This window comes from Oncorhynchus clarkii, chromosome 25 (genome assembly GCF_045791955.1).
Source record: "Oncorhynchus clarkii lewisi isolate Uvic-CL-2024 chromosome 25, UVic_Ocla_1.0, whole genome shotgun sequence".
Classification (NCBI taxonomy): Eukaryota; Metazoa; Chordata; class Actinopteri; order Salmoniformes; family Salmonidae; genus Oncorhynchus; species Oncorhynchus clarkii.
In genome coordinates, this window is record NC_092171.1 from 3,711,474 (window position 1) to 3,737,227 (window position 25,754).

Genomic DNA, 25,754 nt, shown 5'->3' on the forward strand with positions numbered 1-25,754 from the left:
GGATGTCTAAATTAGAATTTCATGAGCATTCCGGATGTCTCACCTTTCCAAATTTCTCACAAATCCAATAATTTCCACTGAAAAGCCACAAAATGTTGTTTGACCATGATCAGAAATGAAAAAAACTCAGTTAGTAGACAAATGTCCTGTAAATTGTCAAATGACATTTTATTTGTCACATGCGCCAAATACAATAGGTGTAGACCTTACCGTGAAATGCTTACTTACAAGCCCTTAACCAACAATGCAGTTTTAAGAAAAATAATTGTAAAGCAAAAAAAAATAGACAACTCCAATTTAAGAATATTTACTAAATTAACTAAAGTAAAAAATAAAAGAGCAACAATAAAATAACAATAACTAAGCTATATAGAGGAGGTACCGGTACCAAGTCAATGTGCGGGGCTACTGGTTAGTCGAGGTTATTGAGGTAATATGTACATGTAGGGTAAAGTGACTATGCATAGATAATAGATGATAAACAGCGAGTAGCAGCACTGTCTGCTCCTGGATGGCAGGAGGCTTGGCCCCAGTGATGTACTGGGCCATATGCACTCTGGTGCAAATTTCATGCAATCTGTTCAGGAAATAGTTGAATTCAATTAATGAATTAAATTGATAAATGAAGCAGTGCAAGCTTCCACATGCGCTCCGCTCCCCCTCACCTGTCAACTGCAGCTCTTCCCAGGTCAGTGTAAATGTGTATGTGTGTGCAAGCGTGCGTGGGTGCATGCGTCCGTCCGTCCGTCCGTCCGTCCGCCCGTCCGCCCGTCCGCCCGCCCGTCCGCCCGCCCGCCCGCCCGTGTCTGTCTGTCTGTCTGTCTGTCCCTCTGAATGCTCAGCTATAGCATGAAATGCCAACTGACATTTGCTCCTGAAGTGCTGACCTGTTGCACCCTCTATAACCTACAGTGGCAAGAAAAAGTTAATGAACCAGTTGGAATTACCGAGATTTTTGCATAAATTGGTCAAAACATTTGATCTTCATCTAAGTCACAACAATAGACAAACACAGTCTGCTTAAACTAATAACACACAAACATTTATTCTTTTTCGTGTCTTTATTGAACACACCGTATAAATATTGACAGAGTGGAAAACGTATGTGAACCCTTGGATTTAATAACTGGTTGACCCTCCTTTAGAAGCAATAACCTCAACCAAACATTTTCTGTAGTTGCGAATCAGACCTGCACACCGGTTAGATGGAATTTTGGACCATTCCTCTTTACAAAACTGTTTCAGTTCAGCAATATTCTTGGGATGTCTGGTGTCGAACCGCTCTCTTGAGGTCATGCCACAGCATCTCAATTGGGTGGAGGTCAGGACTCTGACTGAGCCACTCCAGAAGCCATATTGTCTTCTGTTGAAGACATTCTGTTGTTAATTTTTCTTCTGTGTTTTGGGTCGTTGCCCTGTTGCATCACCCAACTTATGTTGAGCTACAATTGGTGGACAGATAGCCTTACATTCTCCTGCAAAATGTCTTGATAAACTTGGGAATTCATTTTTCTGTCGACGATAGCAAGCTGTCCAAGCCCTGATGCGGGAAAGCAGTCCCAAACCATGACACTCCCTCCACCATACTTTACAGTTGGGATGAGGTTTTTGATGTTGGTGTGCTGTTCTTTTTTTTCTCCACACATAGTGTTGTTTGTTCCTTCCAAACAACTCAACCTTTAGTTTCATCTGTCCCTAGAATATTTTGCCAGTAGCACTGTGGAACATCCAGGTGCTCTTTTGCGAACTTCAGACATTCATCAATGTTGTTTTTGGACAGCAATGGGTTCTTCCCATGTCCTCCCATGAACACCATTGTTGTTTAGTGTTTTATGTATGGTAGACTTGTCAACAGAGATGCTAGCATGTTTCAAAGATTTCTGTAAGTCTAGCTGACACTAGGATTCTTCTTAACCTCATTGAGCACTCTGCACTGTGCTCTTGCAGTCAACTTTGCAAGACGGCCACTCCTAGGGAGAGTAGCAACAGTGCTGAACTTTCTCAATTTATAGACAATTTGTCTTACCGTGGACTGATGAACATCAAGGCTTTTAGAGATACTTTTGTAACCCTTTAAAGCGTCATGCAAGTCAACAATTCTTAATATTAGGTCTGCTGAAATATATTTTGTTCGAGGCATGGTTCACGTCTGGCAATACTTCTTGTAAATAGCAAACTCAAATTTTGTGAATAATTTTTAACAGGGCTGTCACGACTCCCACCGAAGGTGGCTCCCCTGCCTGTCGCCGGTCAACTAGCCGCCACCGATCCCTTTTTCCTTTTCTGTTAGTATAGTCTTGTTAGTTGCACCTGTTACTTTTTGTATTTCTTGATTTTTGTCTACTTAAACCTGTTAGGCCCGCTTAGGATTGTGCGGATTATTTGTTACTCTGTTGGTTGTGGATGTGTTTTCGTTTAGTTTTCTCCGGACTGTTTGTCCTGTGTTTGGGCTAGTCAGTGTTATGCGCCCTGTAATTTGGCGTGACCGTTTGTGCCGGAGAATACATAATTACATTTCCCTGAACCCTCTGCTCTCTGCGCCTCTACCCACTACCCACCACTTCTAGTAAACCCTGAAAAGGGCAGGGCATCTCTAACCAACATCTCCAATTTTGTCTCATTGACTGAACTCCAGGTTAGCTGACTCCTGACTCCAATTAGCTTTTGGAGAAGTCCTTAGCCTAGGGGTTCACATACTTGTTCCAACCTACACTGTGAATATTTAAATTATGTATTCAATATAGACAAGAAAAATACAATAAGTTGTGTTATTAGTTCAAGCACACTGTGTTTGTCCATTGTTGTGACTTAGATCAAGATCAGATCAAATTTTATGACAAATGTATGCAGAAATCCAGGTAATTCCAAAGAGTTCACATACTTTTTCTAGCCACTGTATGTGGTTATTATTTGATGACCCTGCTGTTCATCTTTGAAGGTTAGAACAACTTGAAGAACAATCTGGCCTTAATGGCCATGTACTCTTATAATCTTTATCAGGCAGAGTCAGAAGAGGACTGACCACCCCTCAGAGCCTGGCTCCTCTCTAGGTTTCTTCCTAGGTTCCTGGCTTTCTAGGGAGTATTTCCTAGCCACCGTGCTTACTCGTTGGGGTTTTATGCAGGGTTTCTGTATAAGCACTTTGTGACAACTGCTGTAAAAAGGACTTAATAAATAAACTTGATTGATTGTCCTTCAGGAGACCAGTGTCCATAGTCATCAACTCACCAATGGGTTATAGTATACTGCTAAAAAGGGTGCTTTGCAGGTCTAGATAGAGCCTTTTGCAGGGCCATATATGAAGCTAGCCCTAGAACCCTTTTGGTTCTATTTCACGCCTTTTCTTCTAGCAGTGAAGCCACTGCTAGAGTAGTGGGCATTTTGTTCTATACTAAATGTCTTGCAGAGTTAAAAACTGGAACGAGCTTATGATATCAAAACATTTTCTGCTTTGGCTCAAGATGGTCAATCAGTTGCCTTTTAAAATGAAGAATGAAGTAGGGCTGGCCCTTTCTTCCAACATAATGCCACTAATTTAGACAACTTCCTTTAAAGGTGGTCCTTTATATTACTTACCACCGAGCAGCTTCTGAAAGAACAGCGCCTTTCTGTTCCAGATACATAATCTATCCATCTCTGGAAAATGCATCGAGGACTCTGTTTGGGACTAGCTCATCTGAATATCAAGTTGAGAGCCAACTGCATGTTTCTTAATTATGATGACAGGCCCCATTTGTTCCCCACATCATGTCGGCTTGCCAGCCCTTGCCGGCTTGCCAAAAAAACAGATAATCCACTTTTCCTCCACGCATCGTTCCACAGGCATTATGGGACATTGTAAAAAATGGCTACCTTTCATTTTTGTCTCTTTAATAATCCCTCCCCCCTCGGTTCCCCTGACCTGGCTCTGCCATCACTACTTCCTTGAGCTGAACTGCTCTCGTTCAACATAATATGGCAAGGGGCTCCCGCCATGGCTGTGTGAGGTATGTACTTCTTCGAGTACAGTACATGCCTTTCGGTCTTAGCCATGCACTGACTGTAAACTTCCACTCAAGACCCAAACCCTGATGGAAAAAATGGGAAAGACATCCATTTTGATTGTCAGGTCAACACAAACAGTTAATATTTAAGATCATATTTTTAGTAATATCGACAACATAGGGATTTTATGCTTGATTATTGGCCTCGTTTTTTTTGGCTTGGTCATTAAGAGGCCAAAGCCCCAAAAAACGAGGCCAATAATTTAAGAGGCCGAAGCCAAACAAAGTCTTGAGGGGTGGCTTAATGTGGGTGTCTCTTGTGTTTGTGTGATTGCACGTGACAAGCGTTTGTACATTCACTCTGTCAAAACAGTACACAATTACATGAACACACCCTTTTAGATAACTTGAAACAGCTTAACTAGGTCTTGTGTCTTGAAGTCACCTAGGCAAGCTAGTGCTAGCCCACTTCTTTTGCCAATTACCTTCAGCCGGCTCGTGTGGGACTGTGGCAAAGTTGGTTTGACATTGGATAGCCTATCCCTGGGGCTAGTAAGAGACTGTCAACAAATTACACAATGTAAATGGGACAATATATATTTTAGCTGTCTCATTAAATGCGTTCATTATTTGTATATGAAATGTTACAATTTATAAGGAGTTTGAGGTTTTTAAGTCTATTAAGCTATTGACCGTTTAAAATACACTACTTGACCAAAGTATGTGGATACCTGCTCGATGAAAATCTCATTCCAAAATCATGGACATCAAAATGGAGATGATCCCCCCCTTTTCTGCTATAACAGCCTCCACTCTTCTGGAAAGATGTTGGAACATTGCTGCGGGACTTGCTTCCATTCAGTCACAAGATAATTAGTAAGATCAGGCACTGATGTTGGCAGATCAGGCCTGGCTTGCAGTTGGTGTTAAATTTAATCTCAAAGGTGTTCAATAGGGTTGAGGGCAGGGCTTTGTGCAGGCCAGTCAAGTTCTTCCACATCGATCTCGACAAACCATTTCTGTATGGACCTTTCTCTGTGCACGGGAACATTGGCATGAGAGCAGGATTGAAATAAACCCGACCCAAGGAAAACTGTTATGGTACCCTTCTTTGTGTGACATACCATTTTTTCCTATCATGACGTAAATCTCAGTTTTGGATGAGACGGACTTTGTGACCAAAATGATCTTATTTACACATATAGGCTGTTTTGTTTTGCTTTTGTGCTTGTCTTTCTTGCACTAACACTTGCAGTCATCTTTTCTTAATATTTTGCTGATAGTTGCTCTTTTTAAGGAAAGTTTTACTTGCAATGTCTGTGAAATGTGGTTGTCTTACCAACTTAGTTGATTGCACTGACTGAGTCGCTCTGGATAAAAGTGTCTGTTAAATGACCAAAATAGACATGTATTAAATCAAATTAAATGTTATTGGTAACATACACACGGTTAGCAGATGTTAATGCGTGTGTAGCGAAATTCTTGTGCTTCTAGTTCCAGCCATGCAGTAATATCTAACAATATCTAACAAGTAATCTAACAATTTCAAAACAACTAACTTATACACACAAGTGTAAAGGAATGAATAAGATGTAATGTGTAATGTAAAAGGATTAGGTTTCTGTATGGGCACATATCATAATCAATCTACCGGGTGGTGGTCTGCATATAAAACACCTCACTGCAACTTTGACTGAGAGGCAGAACTCATGTACAGTTGAAGTCAGAAGTTTACATACACCTTAGCCAAATATATTTAAAATCATTTTTTCTCACAATTCCTGACATTTAATCCTAGTAAAAAAAATCCCTGTCTTAGGTCAGTTAGGATCACCACTTTATTTTAAGAATGTGAAACGTCAGAATAATAGTAGAGAAAATGATTTATTTCAGCTTTTATTTCTTTCATCACATTCCCAGTGGGTCAGAAGTTTACATACACTCAATTAGCATTTGGTAGCATTGCCTTTAAATTGTTTAACTTGGGTCAAATGTTTCGGGTAGCCTTCCACAAGCTTCCCACAATAAGTGTACTGCATTTTGGCCCATTTCTCCTGACAGAGCTGGTGTAACTGAGTCAGGTTTGTAGGCCTCCTTGCTCGCTCACGCTTTTTTCAGTTTCTATAGGGTGGAGGTCAGGGCTTTGTGATGGCCACTCCAATACCTTGACTTTGTTGTCCTTAAGTCATTTTGTAACAACTTTGGAAGTATGCTTGCGGTCATTGTCCATTTGGAAGACCCAATTGTGATCAAGCTTTAACTTCCTGACTGATGTCTTGAGATGTTGCTTCAATATATCCACATAATTTTCATTCCTCATGATGCCATCTATTTTGTGAAGTGCACCAGTCCCTCCTGCAGCAAAGCATCCCCACAACATGATGCTGCCACCCCCATGTTTCACGGTTGGGATGGTGTTCTTCAGATTGCGAGCATCCCCCTTTTTTCCTCCAAACATAACGATGGTCATTATGACCAAACAGTTCTATTTTTGTTTCATCAGACCAGAGGACATTTCTCCAAAGAGTACGATCTTTGTCCTCATGTGCAGGTGCAAACCGTAGTCTGGCCTTTTTATGGTGGGTTTGGAGCAGTGGCTTCTTCCTTGCTGAGCAGCCTTTCAGGTTATCTCGATATAGGACTCGTTTTACTGTGAAAATAGATACCACTGGGACTCAGTGGGCATACTCTGGAGCAGTGTAAAGCTGCAGGCCAGGACAATGGCAACCTGACCTAAACCCACCGGAGACTGCTGGGGCGAAGCTTGATTTGCCACAATCTAACAAATGTTAGTAGAACATTATGAGGACATTTTTTATAAAACCTAAAGAAATAAGATTTTGTTATCAAAAACATTATTTGAATGTTATCATCCCAATGTTAGCTAAAACCCTAACCAGAACTTAATGGGAATCTTAGCTAATGTTCTGGGAATGTTCCTGGTTTGTTGGGTGACAATCTCACTGAGCGTCAAATTCAAAGCAGGCAGATGAACCAGTGAAACGATCCCCCAGAGCCTAATTATGTCTCTGTCTGTAATTGAGTTTAGTCGGTTAAATCCCACCCGTTTTGCCTTAATGACTGTCCGTCTTCCAAGCGGCAACAGCTTCAGAGCTCCCCAGCTTGCTATTCTGGGCACAGTCACAGATTATCTATTTTATTGACCAGATACTCAAGTGGCCGCACTAACAATGAAAATACATTTCTTAAAATTGGAAGGTAGGAGGCAAGATCAGGTGGGACCAGTTCAAACAGGTACTTCAGAGCGTGAGGGAGAGAGTGAGGGATATACAGCATATGTTCTGCTGATTAGAGACGTGAGTATCATGTGTTGCTGTTTCTCCTCAGATTTTTTTCCATCTCAATTACCATATGGATAAAGTGGGAAAGGTCAGCCAAGTCTTGACCTTTAAGAATATATATATATATATATATATATATATATATATATATATATATATATATATATATATATATATATATTCTTAAAGGTCAAGACTTGGCTGACCTTTCCCACAGCAGAACATATGCTGTATATATATATATATATAGCCAGTCAAAAGTTTGGACACACCTACTCATTCAAGGGTTTTTCTCCATTTTTACTATTTTCTACATTATAGAATAATAGTGAAGACATCGAAACTATGAAATAACACATATGGAATCATGTAGTAACCAAAAAAGTGTTAAACAAATAAAAAACATTTTCAAAGTAGCCACTGTTTGCCTTGATGACAGCCTTGCACACTCTTGGCATTCTCTCAACCAGCTTCATAATGCAGTCACCTGGAATGCATTTAAATTAATAGGTGTGCCTTATTAAAAGTTCATTTGTGTAATTTATTTACTTCTTAATAATGCGTTTGAGCCAATCAGTTGAACCGTGACAAGGTAGGGGTGGTATACAGAAGTTAGCCCTATTTGGTCTTCTGATTTGGTTTAAGCATTGTTGTGGACTTAGAACATTAAAGTTGGTTGTGTTTCTATTTCTAATGTGTGATTTTGAGAGTGAAAACCTTTAAAGAAATGGGGGAAATCCAAAACCTGGAAACCGTTTTTTATTATGGCAAATAACGTATTTGCTGGCAATAAATGTATTGGCTGGTAAAAGCTACCTCCCAGTGGCTGGTGGACTATTTTTTTAGGCCCTGTTCATAAACTACCTCATTAGCTATCAAGCTAACAATCTGGTTACTTTACCAGAGTATTTAAACATTTGGAGGCCCAGAAAAAATGAAAAGGGACAACTTCTTTAGAAGATCAATGGTCATAGCAATGAATGAATGACTGATTTCTTGCATGTTGTCACTCACAAACTTGACACTCTTAAAGAGTGTACAATGTTGTTATGCACGACACAGTGCCTGGAAACAGCCCTTAGCTGTGGTATATTGGCCCGAGGTGCCTTATTGCTATTATAAATTGGTTACCAAAGTAATTAGAGCAGTAAAAATAAATGTTTTGTCGTACCTAGCATTCAGGGATCGAACCACCCAGTTTCTAATCATTTTTAGAGCATGTGTGCTTCAAAAGTAGCTAGAATTCATATAGGCCAAATATGCTATATCTCAATCAATGAAACACCAGTGGTACCAATGACATTTTTTTATTTAGAACCTTGACTACAATTGAAAAATTGAAACGGGCCAAAAATGTTTAAGTGTTTTAAGAGAGTTGGAACCAAAGGGTTTGAGTTTTGAATCCCGTGCTGACTAGGTGAAAAATCTTAGCCCTAGTCGCACAGGATAAGAGCATCTGCTAAATGATGTAAACATTTAAAATGACTTTCTAATTTCTATTTCATGTTTGACATTGCAAATAAGAATCTGTTCTTAAATCACTTTATGGGTTAAATCGTCTACTTCTATTGACAGTCTGAAATTGTTGTTTTACAACCCTAAACAACAATACTTACAGGCCAGGAAGCAGTCCATACTGAAGGAGATGTTATCCAGACAAATCGCTGATCCTGGACCTGATCCATTGTCAGTACTGAACTGGAGCCAGAACCTGAGGAGAAACACAATATGATCTCATTCAACTCTAGTATGAGATGAAGATGAAGTATGCCTGCTCCCAATGCAGATTCAAGTCTAGGACAAGATAAAGATAGAGTATGTTAAATGAGTGTAGATATCCTTGCAAAAAGTTTCTTGAGCGTAATGATATCCCTGTCTTATCCTTCTCATTCTCGACTCAAGTTTTCTACTGGAATTAGTACATAAAGGAGTTCAAACATGACATAACTAAAATATTCTACGAGCACAACTACATACTTCAAAAGTAACATTGTTGATCACAATGATTTTTCTGCCAGTACTAGAACATGTCAAAAAGACCTCATGTAGAGAATGAGTGACTTCTGCCCTTACTATAGTGTTCTATTAGAAATTGCAAATAGACAGAACACTGATGCATGGCCTCAAAGACCAGTTTCCATTACTGGACGAGGATCTTTTTCAATTCATAGTGAATTTCAGGTAGCTACTGTTCTTTTCCCTTCATTTTACTCATCCTATTTAGTGTGCAATGGTGAGACAAAGGGAACAGAAAAGATACATGACAGACTACTGTAGAGAGACAACTTTGTTACTTTACTTTGTTACAGAATAAAATCCTATCATAATCAAGACACTCATCTTTTCCCCCATCTTGCGTTACAAAAATGTCTTCAAAATTTGGCCATTTTCTTGGTGGTCGAAATGCATCCATTGTAATTCCTGATTGAGAATACATCTAAGTAATATTTAATTTGCATTTTATCTTTATTTAACTAGGCAAGTCAGTTAAGAACAAATTCTTATTTTCAATGACGGCCTAGGAACAGTGGGTTAACTGCCTGTTCAGGGGCATAAATTTGGTTACTAGTTCAACACTCTAACCACTAGGCTACCCTGCCGCCCCATGTGGAAGTGTTGGCCGTCTTTTTCATAGTACCCAAAAGGTTGATAAAGTAACTCCTAATTTAACTCCTAACTTGGCCTTCATCTACTTCCATACTGCCCTTCACAGTCCAACAACATGGATCGCTACTACAACCTAACCTTTATCCACTGACTTCCCTATTCCTCTGCCTATATTTCAGAGATCCAAACCAAAGGTCATACCTCGAGTCCGGGTGAGTTCATAAGGCGTAAGGACACGCATTTTAATTAAGAACATGGGCAGAACAAACTCCATAAAACCGGGAATAAAAATATAATAACTCTGAGGATTGGGAATAGCACCAGCTCTGACGATAGAGAGTGCTCAATCAAGCACACAGAGATGAAACAAGCCGTACAGCTTTTTTTTTTAAATTTGATTTATTTCAGCTCCTCACAGTGAATAACTGAAAAATGCCATAGCTAATTGGAGGAAAAGGCAGAGGAGTGGAGGCCTCTGTATAGATGTTCACTTCCTTGTTTGTTTGTTTTTATAAACAAGTGATACAGTGAGCGATAAGGTGAACATGGAATTCACCGTACAAGGCAAGTGAACAAGTTGGGATTCATTACGTTTGCAGGGTGAAAGGGAGGGTTATCTTAAAATGGAATGTAAATGTTGAAAATCTGCATTTGGAAGGAAGAACTGAAGAAAAAAGCTATTCATTACTGTGTCTTTGGACCTGAGAGGCTATATGTATTTTCTTTCATCCCAAACGAATACACAAAGCACATGCAGCTCTGTGGTTTGCAGGTTCTTTTATGCTTTGACATGGTGCATGTTTCCAATGTAGTATGATTCTATAATCTCACCATCTAATGGCGCAGTGCCCCACATTGACCCTGTTAAATATTCATACACTTCACTTTGTTTGCCTAAGGCTGGGATTGGCCAAATCACTTGTCTCTCTGTCAATGGACCAAATTGATCCGCCGTACCAGTCAACAAGTCCGTAGAGAGGAACAATAATGCGTCTCCAGCCTTTCTTGGTCTTGGGCTCGTTGGCAGAGTACCACAGTCTGCGCTGCTCCTCTGGTCGTGTGCTGTTTTCCACCAGCCACAAAGACAGTGCCCCTCTCTGGCCACCTCCAGAACACATCAAGAACCGTACCTGTTAGGGAGATAAAAAACGTATGAGTACCATGAGTCAGAATAGGACTTGACTAAGACACACATTGACATCTCAAATCATTTGTTTGAACGCATCAGAGAAAGCTCTTGGCTTTCCTCTTCTGTTTTTTTACTGAGACACAATGTATTTATTTCTCTTCTAGAATTACATTTCCATGAAAATAACAATCAAGGCAAGGGCTGATTTCAAGGTTTTACTGCTAACCTACAAAGCATTGCACGGGCTTGCTCCTACCTATCTCTCTGATTTGGTCCTGCCGTACATACCTACACGTACGCTGCGGTCACAAGACGCAGGCCTCCTAATTGTCCCTAGAATTTCTAAGAACACAGCTGGAGGCAGGGCTTTCTCCTATAGAGCTCAATTTTTATGGAATGGTCTGCCTACCCATGTGAGAGACGCAGACTCGGTTTCAACCTTTAAGTCTTTACTGAAGCCAATCTCTTCAATGGGTCATATGATTGAGTATAGTCTGGCCCAGGAGTGTGAAGGTGAACGGAAAGGCTCTGGAGCAACGAACCGCCCTTGCTGTCTCGGCCCTATTACAGGGGCTGAGTCACTGGCTTACTAGGGATCTTTCATACCGTCCCTAGGAGGGGTGCGTCACTTGAGTGGATTGAGTCACTGATGTGATCTTCCTGTCTGGGTTGGCGCCTCCCCCTTGTGTTGTGCCGTGGCGGAGATCTTTGTGGGCTATACTCGGCCTTGTCTCAGGATGGTAAGTTGGTGGTTGAAGATATCCCTCTAGTGGTGTGGGGGCTGTGCTTTGGCAAAGTGGGTGGGGTTATATCCTTCCTGTTTGGCCCTGTCCAGGGTGTCATCGGATGGGGCCACAGTGTCTCCTGACCCCTCCTGTCTCAGCCTCTAGTATTTATGCTGCAGTAGTTGATGTGTCGGGGGCTAGGGTCAGTTTGTTATATCTGGAGTACTTCTCCTGTCCTATCCGGTGTCCTGTGTGAATTTAAGTATGCTCTCTCTAATTCTCTCTTTCTTTCTTTCTCTCTCTCGGGGGACCTGAGCCCTAGGACCATGCCTCAGGACTACCTGACATGATGACTCCTTGCTGTCCCCAGTCCACCTGGCCGTGCTGCTGCTCCAGTTTCAACTGTTCTGCCTGTGACTATTATTATTTGACCATGCTGGTCATTTATGAACATTTGAACATCTTGTCCATGTTCTGTTATAATCTCCACCCCTCATAGCCTGGTTCCTCTCTAGGTTTCTTCCTAGGGTTTGGCCTTTCTAAGAAGTTTTTCCTAGCTACCGTGCTTCTACACCTGCATTGCTTGCTGTTTGGGGTTTTAGGCTGGGTTTCTGTACAGCACTTTGAGATATCAGCTGATGTACGAAGGGCTATATAAATAAATACATTTGATTTGATTTGATGCTCTACTGTCATAATTACGAGTTTAGAAGTAGTGTACCCACATCCAGTTACTTGCAGTTGAAGGGTACATCATGAAGATAAATACCTGCACTCTGTTGAATGTTCCCCAGTGTTATTAAATGCAACATTTTAACCTGAAATGTCTTCATCCAGCCAGACATTCAGGGAAGACATTTGGGTATAAAAAAATCTCGATAAAACTGCAGGAGCAGTGTGCGGGTATCTGTCTTTATTTCATGAAAGTTAAACCTGCAGATTCATCAATTGTCTCAGCTGTACACTTTGCTATACAAAGTTCCCTATTCATATTGCTCATATATTCTTCTCAAACTAACTGCACAACATTCCACCTGACTAAATGCTATCTTTCTGTCTCTCCAGTATGCACAGGTGACGAATAGGGTTTCCCTCTGATAAAATGTGTAACTATAATTTCAATGATGTAGTATTAGGTATTCTATCGCAGTATACCATCTCCCTCACTCAATAATCATTGATCCAGATTTCACCTTTGTGAAACTGTGAGAAGTTCCCCGACATCAAAATTATAGAAGTCAAACAGTGTTTGCCAGGCATTACTTTGAAGTGAACATGACCTGCAACTAATAACCAAGCCAATCTACTCTTGAGATTGGGTCCTGCGTCAGACAAACCAGACAGGCAGGTACCGTACATTGGACAGCTCAGGGTCGTGTAAGGGGAAAGATTGAGGTGATAATCTGGAATCATGGCTAATCTTTGGGCCCTTGCCAAGGAAACACTGACTGGGCTGTAGCGGTGCCACAAGCACAGTTCAGGACTGATATCCTCATCTCTGTTTATCTTTCTATCTCTTCATCTTTCGTCTCTCTCTCTCTAGTCGTGCTTATCCACACACTCCTCTCTCTCTCCTGTTCACGCTCTCTCCCCAGCACTCCACCTTCCCCCACCTCCAAAATACAGAAGGGGGTGCCCTTCTATGGACACCATACCAAATACCTCTAAATATGGTATTGGCCCACTTGCCAGACACCTCCTATAAAGAGGCGGATGTTTACAACCATAGCCGTGGACTCGCCCTGTCTAGACCTGACTAACAACCCCGCTGGTCGCAGACTGACCAATAAGGTATGAATAATGCATTCCATATCGCCAGCCTCTTATTAATTGGGTTGACCTTGTGTCTGGAAATCTCCATGATAGCTTGCTAACCCGCCACTATCAGGGTTGGGACCAAATTTCATGCAATCTGTGCATTCAGGAAATAGTTGAATTCAATTAATTAATTAAATTGATAAATGAAGCAGTGCAAGCTTCCACATGCGCTCCCCCTCACCTGTCCACTGCAGCTCTTACCAGGCCAGTGTAAATGTGTGTGTGTGTGTGCAAGCGTGCGTGGGTGCATTCATCTGTCTGTCTGTCTGTCTGTTTGTTTGTTTCGTATATAGCTTCAAGATATTCAACAAGAACTTTTAAATCCATTAGTTGATTTAAGGAGTAAGGAGAGCTCTGCTCATTATACCTACAAATAATTTTCAGTCTTTCGGCAATCCTGCTATCATCAAGAACTTTGTTTTTCAATAGTAATCCTGCTCTATTTTTATTCCAGGTGTGCCTGTTTTCTTCCAGACTCTCCTGTCTAACATAATTAGTCTGTCCATTCATTCATGTTGTTGTTTGTGCTCCACACTCTGTGTCTCCATCCCAAATGGCACCCTATTCCCTACATGGGTCCTGGTCAAAATAAGTGCCCTATAAAGGAAATAAGGTGCCCTTTGGGACACACCTTGTGTATAAGTTTGGTTGGTCAGACTTAAAAGACTACATCTGAACTATTTGTGCTATGCGCCTTAATTATAATTACCCAATGCTGAGTCTCCAAATGTGCACACAACGGGAGGGCATTGTGTGTGTGTGTGTGTGTCTCTGAGTGTCTGGTGTATCTGTCTCTATCTGTGTGTGTGTGTGTGTGTGTCTCTGAGTGTCTATCTGTCTCTGTGTGTGTGTGTGTGTGTGTGTGTGTGTGTGTGTGTGTGTGTGTGTGTGTGTGTGTATCTGTCTCTGTCTCTCTCTCTCTGTGTGTATGTGTGTGTGTGTGTGTGTGTGTGTGTCTGGTGTGTGTATCTGTCTCTCTCCACGTGTGTGTGTGTGTGTATCTGTCCCTCTCTCTGTGTGTGTGTGTGTGTGTGTGTGTGTCTGGTGTGTGTATCTGTCTCTCTCCTCGTGTGTGTGTGTGTGTGTGTGTGTGTATCTGTCCCTCTCTCTCTGTGTGTGTGTGTGTGTGTATCTGTCTCTCTCCTCGTGTGTGTATGTGTGTGTGTGTGTGTGCGTGTGTGTGGTGTGTGTGTGTGTGTGTGTGTGTGTGTGTGTGTTTGTGTGTGTGTGTGTGTGTGTGTCTCTGAGTGTCTGGTGTATCTGTCTCTGTGTGTGTGTATGTGTGTGTGTATCTGTCTCTCCTCGTGTGTGTGTGTGTGTGTGTGTGTGTGTGTGTGTGTGTGTGTGTGTGTGTGTGTGTGTGTGTGTGTGTGTGTGTGTGTGTGTGTGTGAGAGAGAGAGAGAGAGGGCTCTCACCTCACATCGAGAGTTCCGTAGGGGAGGGGGGAAGAGAGGGCTCCTGAGCAACGTTGACACCTGATGATCCTTGGACTGCCCTCCATCCACACTGAACATGGCGCCTGGAACGCACACACACACACGCACACGCATACATGCATACAAACAGATAAACAGACAGAACAGAAGATTATATGCACCCACACACACAAACAAGTACGTAAACACACAGAAAACCAGTTAAATATCTGTGCTTTGCAACTAAACAATTCAATGACACGGCAGATTTTACAAAAACAAGAGAGGTTGTGTTTTCTCTGTTATGCCCGAATTTGAGCATACAGTGTCTTACTTTGCATTACAGCCACTAAAGGCATTCAGTAAATTGATGATGACCAAGTCCAAAAACCCCTATTCTCCAGAACTGGATTGGTACTGTGTAAGCAATATGGTTCAGCTCTACTTTTTCCACATATATTCCACATACACATTCTACATCTATCCAGTCGTTTCAGATCTTCCCAAATGCCTTAGGGGTAATAGACTGCCTCGACGGAAGCTAGGGGTTGTGTACAGGGCTTGTGTTATCGATATCAGAATGGATGATTCACCTGAGGATGATGAACAGCTGGGCCGCACCCCCTTTGGCGGGGTGTGGACACGCCTCCAGGAGGATCCCTTGGCCGCTGTTGGCTGCCAACCGCACTCACCATCCTCGAAGGAGCAATAGCTGCCAATGAGAAACTGACCTGAGAGGGAGAGAAAGACAGAGAGAGCAAGAGAGGTAGAAAGAGGAGAAGAAAGTGAGTAGCCTTGTAGCTCAATTGACCTAGAGAGATACAGACAGACAGTGAGAGAGATGGAACATCAGAGAGGAGGACATGATGAGAGGAGTGTCTCAGTAGCAAGGGCAGAGGGAGAGAGGATGGGAGAAAAAGAGAGAAAATTGAGAGCATACATACGGCTAGAGATTTTGAGGGGGAGTGCGGGAGAAGAAGGAGAGAAAATATGGGGCTAATCCTTTTGGTCCCAGTGATTTATAAAGAGTGAGTGAGTGACTGATGGAGGGAAGGAGAGAAGGATGGGGATGAGGGAAGGGTGAAAGGGGAGAGACCAGAAGAAAGAGCAAAAATACAGGGGCTAATAATTTCAGAAAAAGTGAGAGAAAGAGCAAAAGGGGGGGGGCGCCCAACCAGCTTTTACACATATGAAAGAGATGTGTCGAAGAGAGAGAGGAGAAAGAAAAGGGGAGGATGAAAAATTAATTATAGAAAAAAGGTTTGGTGATGCAAGCCTGCTGTCAATTGGGGGGGGGGGGGGGGGGGGTTGACTGCACTCTATATATACAGTGGGGGCAAAAAAGTATTTAGTCAGCCACCAATTGTGCAAGTTCTCCCACTTAAAAAGATGAGAGAGGCCTGTAATTTTCATCATAGGTACACTTCAACTATGACAGACAAAATTAGGGAAAAAATCCAGAAAACTGGTGTTACAGCAATGTCAAGAGTGCATTGGAATATTCCAGAGAGCATCGCAAGGATGAATTTGTTGTTGACAGCTTGGTTCCAATAGCCACACTACAAATAACTCCCCAATATATTGCTCCATTCTGAGTGGTTTGCTATTGTGGAAATGGGAACAGGGCCACAATCAAAGCTGAAAAATGGTAAGAGAACATTTGATTATGCTCAGTACAGTTGATAACAAAAATAACAATGGATTGAAATGGTGCAAATGTGTGTACTATCACTAGCATACCATAACCATTTGTAGCCGCTATACTTCTAGTCAAGACTTTTAGAATTACCACAGAAATACATCAACCGAGCAATTAAAACACATTGGTAGATGCTAAATGAGGTATAGAAGGGGTTCTGTTGTTCTTAGCGGAGTGCTATATGACCCCATGATACTTCTACAGGGGTTAAGGAATCTTCTGAGACCTACAGTGGGGCAAAAAAGTATTTAGTCAGCCACCAATTGTGCAAGTTCTCCCTCTTAAAAAGATGAGAGAGGCCTGTAATTTTCATCATAGGTATACTTCAACTATGACAGACAAAATGAGAAAAAAAATCCAGAAAATCATATTGTAGGATTTTAATTTATTTATTTGCAAATTATGGTGGAAAATAAGTATTTGGTCACCTACAAACAAGCACCAGGCTGGGAAGACTGAATCTGCAATATATCAGCAGCTTGGTTTGAAGAAATCAACTGTGGGAGCATTATTAAGAAATGGAAGACATACAAGACCACTGATAATCTCCCTCGATCTGGGGCTCCACGCAAGATCTCACCCCGTGGCGTCAAAATGATCACAAGAACGGTGAGCAAAAATCCCAGAACCACACGAGGGGACCTAGTGAATGACCTGCAGAGAGCTGGGACCAAAGTAACAAAGCCTACCATCAGTAACACACTACGCCGCCAGGGACTCAAATACTCCAGTGCCAAACGTGTCCCCCTGCTTAAGCCAGTACATGTCCAGGCCCGTCTGAAGTTTGCTAGAGAGCATTTGGATGATCCAGAAGAAGATTGGGAGAATGGCATATGGTCAGATGAAACCAACATATAACTTTTTGGTAAAAACTCAACTCGTCGTGTTTGGAGGACAAAGAATGCTGAGTTGCATCCAAAGAACACCATACCTACTGTGAAGCATGGGGGTGGAAACATCATGCTTTGGGGCTGTTTTTCTGCAAAGGGACCAGGGTGACTGATCCGTGTAAAGGAAAGAATGAATGGGGCCATGTATCGTGAGATTTTGAGTGAAAACCTCCTTCCATCAGCAAGGGCATTGAAGATGAAACGTGGCTGGGTCTTTCAGCATGACAATGATCCCAAACACACCGCCCGGGCAACGAAGGAGTGGCTTCATAAGAAGCATTTCAAGGTCCTGGAGTGGCCTAGCCAGTCTCCAGATCTCAACCCCATAGAAAATCTTTGGAGGGAGTTGAAAGTCCGTGTTGCCCAGCAACAGCCCCAAAACATCACTGCTCTAGAGGACATATGCATGGAGAAATGGGCCAAAATGCCAGCCACAGTGTGTGAAAACCTTGTGAAGACTTACAGAAAACGTTTGACCTCTGTCATTGCCAACAAAGGGTATATAACAAAGTATTGAGATAAACTTCTGTCATTGACCAAATACTTATTTTCCACCATCATTTGCAAATAAATTCATAAAAAATCCAACAATGTTATTTTCTGGGTTTTTTTCCCTAATTTTGTCTGTCATAATTGAAGATCTTGCTATGATGAAAATTACAGGCCTCTCTCATCTTTTTAAGTGGGAGAACTTGCACAATTGGTGGCTGACTAAATACTTTTTGGCCCCAATGTAGCAGTGGAGTGTCACACCTTGACCATAGTTTGCTTTGTATGTTTCTATGTTTTGGTTGGTCAGGGTGTGATCTGAGTGGGCATTCTATGTTGGATCTCTTGTTTGTCTATTTCTATGTCTGGCCTGATATGGTTCTCAATCAGAGGCAGGTGTTAGTCATTGTCTCTGATTGGGAATCATATTTAGGTAGCCTGGGTTTCACTGTGTGTTTGTGGGTGATTGTTCCTGTCTCTGTGTTTTGCACCAGATAGGGCTGTTTAGGTTTTCCCTTTTATTGTTTTGTTTAGTCTGTTCATGTATAGTTGTCTTTATTAAAAACATGAATAACCACCATGCTGCGTTTTGGTCCGCTTCTCCTTCACCACAGGAATGCCGTGACAGAATCACCCACCATAAGAGGACCAAGCGGCGTGGTAACGGGCAACAGCAACAGCAGCGAAAAGAGGAATGGACATGGGAGGATTAGTTGGATGGTAAAGGACCCTGGGCACAGCCTGGAGAATATCGCCGCCCCAAAGAAGAGCTGGAGGCGGCGAAGGCGGAGAGGCTCTGGTATGAGGAGGCAGCACGGCGGCGTGGATGGAAGCCCAAGAGTCAGCCCCAAAAATGTATTGGGGGGTGGCACACAGGAAGTGTGGCGAAGCCAGGTAGGAGACCTGCGCCAACTTCCTGTGCTTACCGGGGGGCTGGAGAGACCGGGCAGGCACCGTGTTATGCTGTGAAGCGCACGGTGTCCCCAGTGCGGGTGCATAGCCCGGTGTGGTACATTCCAGCTCCGCGTATCGGCCGGGCTAGAGTGGGCATCGAGCCAAGTGCCATGAAGCCGGCTCTACGCATCTGGTCTCCAGTGCGTCTCCTTGGGCCGGCTTACATGGCACCAGCCTTGCGCACGGTGTCCCCGGTTCGCCTGCATAGCCCAGTGCGGGCTATTCCACCTCGCCACACTGGCAGGGCGACCGGGACCATTCAACCGGGTAAGGTTGGGCAGGCTCGGTGCTCAAGAGCTCCAGTGCGCCTGCACGGTCCGGTCTATCTGTCACCACCTCCTGTGGAGGTGTCACGCACCAGCCCTCCGGTGGCAGCCCCCCGCACCAGGCTGTCTCTCCGGCTCATCCTTACAGGGGCTCCCGCCTGTCCAGCGCTGCCGGAGCCTTCCTCCTCTCCAGCGCTGCCGGAGCCTTCCTCCTCTCCAGCGCTGCCGGAGCCTTCCTCTCCAGCGCTGCCGGAGTCTCCCGCCTCTCCAGCGCTGACGGAGTCTCCCGCCTCTCCAGCGCTGACGGAGTCTCCCGCCTCTCCAGCGCTGCCAGAGCCTTCCTCCTCTCCGGCACAGCCGGAGTCTTCCGCCTGTTCGGCGCTGCCAGAGCCTTCCTCTCCAGCGTTGCCGGAGCTTCCCGTCTGCTCAGCGCCATCTGAGCTACCCGTCTGCCCAGCGCCGCCTGAGCCACCCGTCTGCCCAGCGTCGCCTGAGCCGCCAGTCTGCCCAGCGCCGCCAGTCTGCCCAGCGCCGCCAGTGCCGCCAGTCTGCAAGGGGCCGCCAGTGCCGCCAGTCTGCAAGGGGCCGCCAGTGCCGCCAGTCTGCAAGGGGCCGCCAGTGCCGCCAGTCTGCAAGGGGCCGCCAGTCAGCCAGGGGCCGTCAGTGCCGCCAGTCAGCCAGGGGCCGCCAGTGCCGCCAGTCAGCCAGGGGCCACCAGTGCCGCCAGTCAGCCAGGGGCCGCCAGAGCCCCTCAGCCGAGAGGCGCCAGAGCCCCTCAGCCCCTCAGCCCAGAGGCGCCAGAGCCCAGAGGCGCCAGAGCCCCTCTGTCCCGAGCAGCTGTCCCTCTGTCCCGAGCAGCTGCACCTCTGTCTCGAGCAGCTGCACCTCTGTCCCGAGCAACTGCACCTCTGTCCCGAGCAGCTGCCCCTCTGTCCTGAGCAGCTGCCCCTCAGTCCAGTGTCATTAAGTAGGGTCGCCATGGCTAGGAGGCCACGGAAGCGGACAAGGTGGGGGACTAAGACCACGGTGAAGTGGGGGCCACGTCCAGCCCCAGAGCCGCCACCGCGGACAGATGCCCACCCAGACCCTCCCCAATAGGTTCAGGTTTTGCGGCCGGAGTCCGCACCTTGGGGGGGGGGGGGGGGTACTGTCACACCCTGACCATAGTTTGCTTTTTGCTTTGTATGTTTTGGTTGGTCAGGGTGTGATCTGAGTGGGCATTCTATGTTGGATTGTTTGTTTGTTTGTCTATTTCTATGTCTGGCCTGATATGGTTCTCAATCAGAGGCAGGTGTTGGTCATTGTCTCTGATTGGAAACCATATTTAGGTAGCCTGGGTTTCACTGTGTGTATGTGGGTGATTGTTCCTGTCTCTGTGTTTTGCACCAGATAGGGCTGTTTAGGTTTTCCCTTTTCTTGTTTTGTTTAGTCTGTTCATGTATAGTTGTCTATATTAAAAACATGAATAACCACCACGCTGTGTTTTGGTCCGCTTCTCCTTCACCACAGGAATGCCGTGACATGGAGGCTCTTCAGAGGAGGAAGGGGAGGACCATCCTCCTCAGTAAAAAAAGAAAAAGGGAAACTAACAAAGTTATCCTTTTTAGATAAAACTATATTCACGTCACCAAATAATTGACTAACAAACACTGTTGAAATGAAGGTCTACAGTAGCCTCTACAGCACTCTAGAGGGTAGCACCGTGGTGTAGCCAGAGGACAGCTAGCTTTTGTCCTCCTCTGGGTACATTGACTTCAATACAAAACTTAGGAGGCTCATGGTTCGCAGCCCCGTCCATAGACTTACATAGTCCGCCAACCTATCAGAGCTCTTACAACATGAACTGACATGTTGTCCACACAATCAAAGGATTAGAGAATGAATCTAACAGTGAAAGTATAAGCTACAGCTACAGTGCCTTGCGAAAGTATTCGGCCCCCTTGAACTTTGCGACCTTTTGCCACATTTCAGGCTTCAAACATAAAGATATAAAACTGTATTGTTTTGTGAAGAATCAACAACAAGTGGGACACAATCATGAAGTGGAACGACATTTATTGGATATTTCAAACTTTTTTAACAAATCAAAAACTGAAAAATTGGGCGTGCAAAATTATTCAGCCCCTTTACTTTCAGTGCAGCAAACTCTCGCCAGAAGTTCAGTGAGGATCTCTGAATGATCCAATGTTGACCTAAATGACTAATGATGATAAATACAATCCACCTGTGTGTAATCAAGTCTCCGTATAAATGCACCTGCACTGTGATAGTCTCAGAGGTCCGTCAAAAGCGCAGAGAGCGTCATGAAGAACAAGGAACACACCAGGCAGGTCCGAGATACTGTTGTGAAGAAGTTTAAAGCCGGATTTGGATACAAAAAGATTTCCCAAGCTTTAAACATCCCAAGGAGCACTGTGCAAGCGATAATATTGAAATGGAAGGAGTATCAGACCACTGCAAATCTACCAAGACCTGGCCGTCCCTCTAAACTTTCAGCTCATACAAGGAGCAGACTGATCAGAGATGCAGCCAAGAGGCCCATGATCACTCTGGATGAACTGCAGAGATCTACAGCTGAGGTGGGAGACTCTGTCCATAGGACAACAATCAGTCGTATATTGCACAAATCTGGCCTTTATGGAAGAGTGGCAAGAAGAAAGCCATTTCTTAAAGATATCCATAAAAAGTGTAGTTTAAATTTTGCCACAAGCCACCTGGGAGACACACCAAACATGTGGAAGAAGGTGCTCTGGTCAGATGAAACCAAAATTGAACTTTTTGGCAACAATGCAAAACGTTATGTTTGGCGTAAAAGCAACACAGCTGAACACACCATCCCCACTGTCAAACATGGTGGTGGCAGCATCATGGTTTGGGCCTGCTTTTCTTCAGCAGGGACAGGTAAGATGGTTAAAATTGATGGGAAGATGGATGGAGCCAAATACAGGACCATTCTGGAAGAAACCCTGATGGAGTCTGCAAAAGACCTGAGACTGGGACGGAGATTTGTCTTCCAACAAGACAATGATCCAAAACATAAAGCAAAATCTACAATGGAATGGTTCAAAAATAAACATATCCAGGTGTTAGTTAGAATGGCCAAGTCAAAGTCCAGACCTGAATCCAATCGAGAATCTGTGGAAAGAACTGAAAACTGCTGTTCACAAATGCTCTCCATCCAACCTCACTGAGCTCGAGCTGTTTTGCAAGGAGGAATGTGAAAACATTTCAGTCTCTCGATGTGCAAAACTGATAGAGACATACCCCAAGCGACTTACAGCTGTAATCGCAGCAAAAGGTGGCGCTACAAAGTATTAACTTAAGGGGGCTGAATAATTTTGCACGCCCAATTTTTAAGTTTTTGATTTGTTAAAAAAGTTTGAAATATCCAATAAATGTCGTTCCACTTCATGATTGTGTCCCACTTGTTGTTGATTCTTCACAAAAAAATACAGTTTTATATCTTTATGTTTGAAGCCTGAAATGTGGCAAAAGGTCGCAAAGTTCAAGGGGGCCGAATACTTTCGCAAGGCACTGTATATGCACAGAGGGAAAGTGTCAGTAACATGCATGTCAGTCTCTCCTGGATCAAAGTTAAGGAGAGATTGACTGCATCCTTATTGGTCTTTGTGCGAGGTATTGATGTGTTGAAGGTACCGAACTGTTAAGCAGTTGGCACAGAGTTCAGACACTCATCAGTACAAGACATGAAACCCAAGGTCTCTTCACAGTCCCCAGGTCCAGAACAGAGGCTGGGAAACAGTATTAAATAGAACCATGACTACATGGAACTCTCTGCCACCCTAGGTTTCTCAAGCTAGCAATAAACCCAGTTTAAAAAAACAGATAAAAGAACACCTTACTGCACAAAGGGGACTGTGAAGCGACACAACCATTTTATATTTTGTATTGTAATTTGCACTGTACTGTGTGTTAGACGTAGATATTGTGTGTATGTACTGATATGTAGGCTGTGTGTGACGTTTTAAACGTATGTATTTCAATCTTTGACTAATAATGTTCTGTACTATGTATTATGTTCTGATTCATGTGGACCCCAGGAAGAGTAGCTGATGCTTTTGCAGCAGCTAATGGGGATCCTAATGAATACGAAATCCCAAATACGTGACAACAATGTAGGCCGTGCGAAGCGGTTAGTGGTCATGATATGAAGGTTTGACTTGGAAAGGTTTTTTCGCCTGGTCAGAGGCAGCTGATATGTTGTGCAATGAAATCCAAAAGTGAAGGGAAAAGGTGAGAGGAGGAGAGCGTGTATATAGATGCGAGAAGGAATTGTATGTGGCAACTACGAAAGTGAACTGTGTTTGTATGTGATCAGGGGTGTATTCAAATGGAAGCAAACAGAATAAAACGGGGATAAACATACCTGAATTTGTCCAATAGAATCTCTCGTTTGCAACTGTTGGACTAATGATTACACCATAGATTAGCTACTGGCAAGAGTGTGCAAAGCGGCATTGAATGTGCCTCTGTCTGTCACCTTGATTACTCAAAATTATCTCGACCTGTGGAGCTACGTTGTACATTTTCATTCAAGGTTGTAGCAACCTCATGGTGGGTACGGGGAACATTCAAGTATCATGTAGTAGCCTAATCGATCGATGTCACATTGAGCTGGGTGAATGGAATATGAATGACAGTCATCCATTATGCTGTAATAGAAAAAAGGCCATGCTCAAAAAATAATCTTATCTTAATCTCTCTGGGATATGTGGCGTCCCACCTGGCCAAAAGCCCGGGAAAATGCAGAGCGCCAGATTCAAATAAATTACTATAAAATCAAACTTTCATTAAATCACACATGCAAGATAGCAAATGCAAGCTACACATGTTGTGAATCCAGCCAACATGTCAGATTCCAAAAAGGCTTTTCCGCAAAAGCAAACGATGCTATTATCTGAGGATAGCACCTCAGTAAACAAAGAGAGAAACCATATTTCAACCCTGCAGGCACTACACAAAACACAGAAATAAAAATATAATTCATGCCTTACCTTTGACGAGCTTCTTTTGTTGGCACTCCGATATGTCCCATAAACAGCACAAATGGTCCTTTTGTTCGATTAATTCTGTCGATATATATCCAAAATGTCCATTTATTTGGCGCATTTGATCCAGAAAAACACCGGTTCCAACTTGCTCAACGTGACAACAAAATATCTCAAAAGTTACCTGTGAACTTTGCCAAGACATTTCAAACTACTTTTGTAATACAACTTTCTTTTAAACCTCTTAGAGCTACCCTCTACTTTTTTCAATTTCCGCCTGAAGACATACCCAAATCTAACTGCCTGGAGCTCAGGCACAGAACCAAGGATATGCATATTCTTGGTACCATTTGAAAGAAAACACTCTGAAGTTTGTGTAAATGTGAGGTGAATGTAGGAGAATATAACACAATAGATCTGGTTTAGATAATACAATGAAAAAAACCTATGTTTTTTTATTTATTGTTGTATCATCATCTTTAAAATGAGCAAGATAAAACAAACATTCAGATAGGATGATGGGGACAATTTCAATGAAAAACATAAGAGAGCAACAGAACTTGTGCAAAGTTTCAGAATGATAACTTCCAAAATGAGTGTGCTACATGACATTTATCATGAAATCACCAAGGTGTCCCACACAAGTAGCCCAAATGTACCCAAGTGGCCAAATTGGTGAAGTTATACATTTTGAATGGAATAACTATATACAAAATACCAACATGGTATTCTAACAGACCCCCCCAAAAATAGAGAAAAAACATGAAAAAAAATATACACATTTACAAAATAACACTTTCAATATTTGGAAGACCCTCAGTCCTCTACACAATAGTATGCTGCTGATGACAGGTGCCATAGCACATCCATGCCTGCAGAAATACATTTGGGCAGATGAACACCACTTGTGGCAGGAGCTGGATGAACCAGCTTCAGTGGGAAATGGACAGCTTGGCACTGGGGGCTCCCATTCGGAGTCAGTGTCACTGTGAAAGAAAATGTTCAGTTAGAAAAGTTTCACATATGAGCCCTGTATCAACAGGCATAATAAACACACACATATATATATATATACACACATACATATATATAGAGTACAGGGAACATAAGGTTGAATATATTATTATAGACCTGCTAGATCTACTGTCTCATTTATATATTATGACAGACCAGCTAGATCTACTGTCTATTTTATATTACGACATTTCAGCTAGATCTACTGTCTCTATTATATTATGACAGACCAGCTAGATATACTGTCTTTATTATATTACAACAGACCAGCTGTATCTACTGTCTCCATTTCACTTTAGCCATTGTTGTGGGCCTGCCCTCCCCTCAGCAGCCTCAAATAGGCAATTTCATTTCACAAATAATATTTTATATTATTAATTTCAAACCACGGCATTGGCATGAGAAAAACTTACCAGTCCAAAACGATGTCCTCTCCGTTCAAAAAATATTCCT

General features: G+C 43.1%; 1 protein-coding gene across 1 annotated transcript in view; it reads right to left on the reverse strand.

Annotated features, from left to right (window-relative positions):
• Positions 1 to 25,754, reverse strand: part of LOC139384000 (c-ros oncogene 1, receptor tyrosine kinase) — a 678,262-nt gene that overhangs the window by 79,014 nt on the left and 573,494 nt on the right. Inside the window, exons 7-10 of the mRNA XM_071128628.1 lie at positions 15,574 to 15,711; positions 14,981 to 15,084; positions 10,850 to 11,022; positions 8,902 to 8,996 (exon numbers count right to left, since the gene is read on the reverse strand). Coding sequence (XP_070984729.1) covers positions 8,902 to 8,996; positions 10,850 to 11,022; positions 14,981 to 15,084; positions 15,574 to 15,711 — 510 coding nt within the window. The remainder of the gene's footprint in view (positions 1 to 8,901; positions 8,997 to 10,849; positions 11,023 to 14,980; positions 15,085 to 15,573; positions 15,712 to 25,754) is intronic.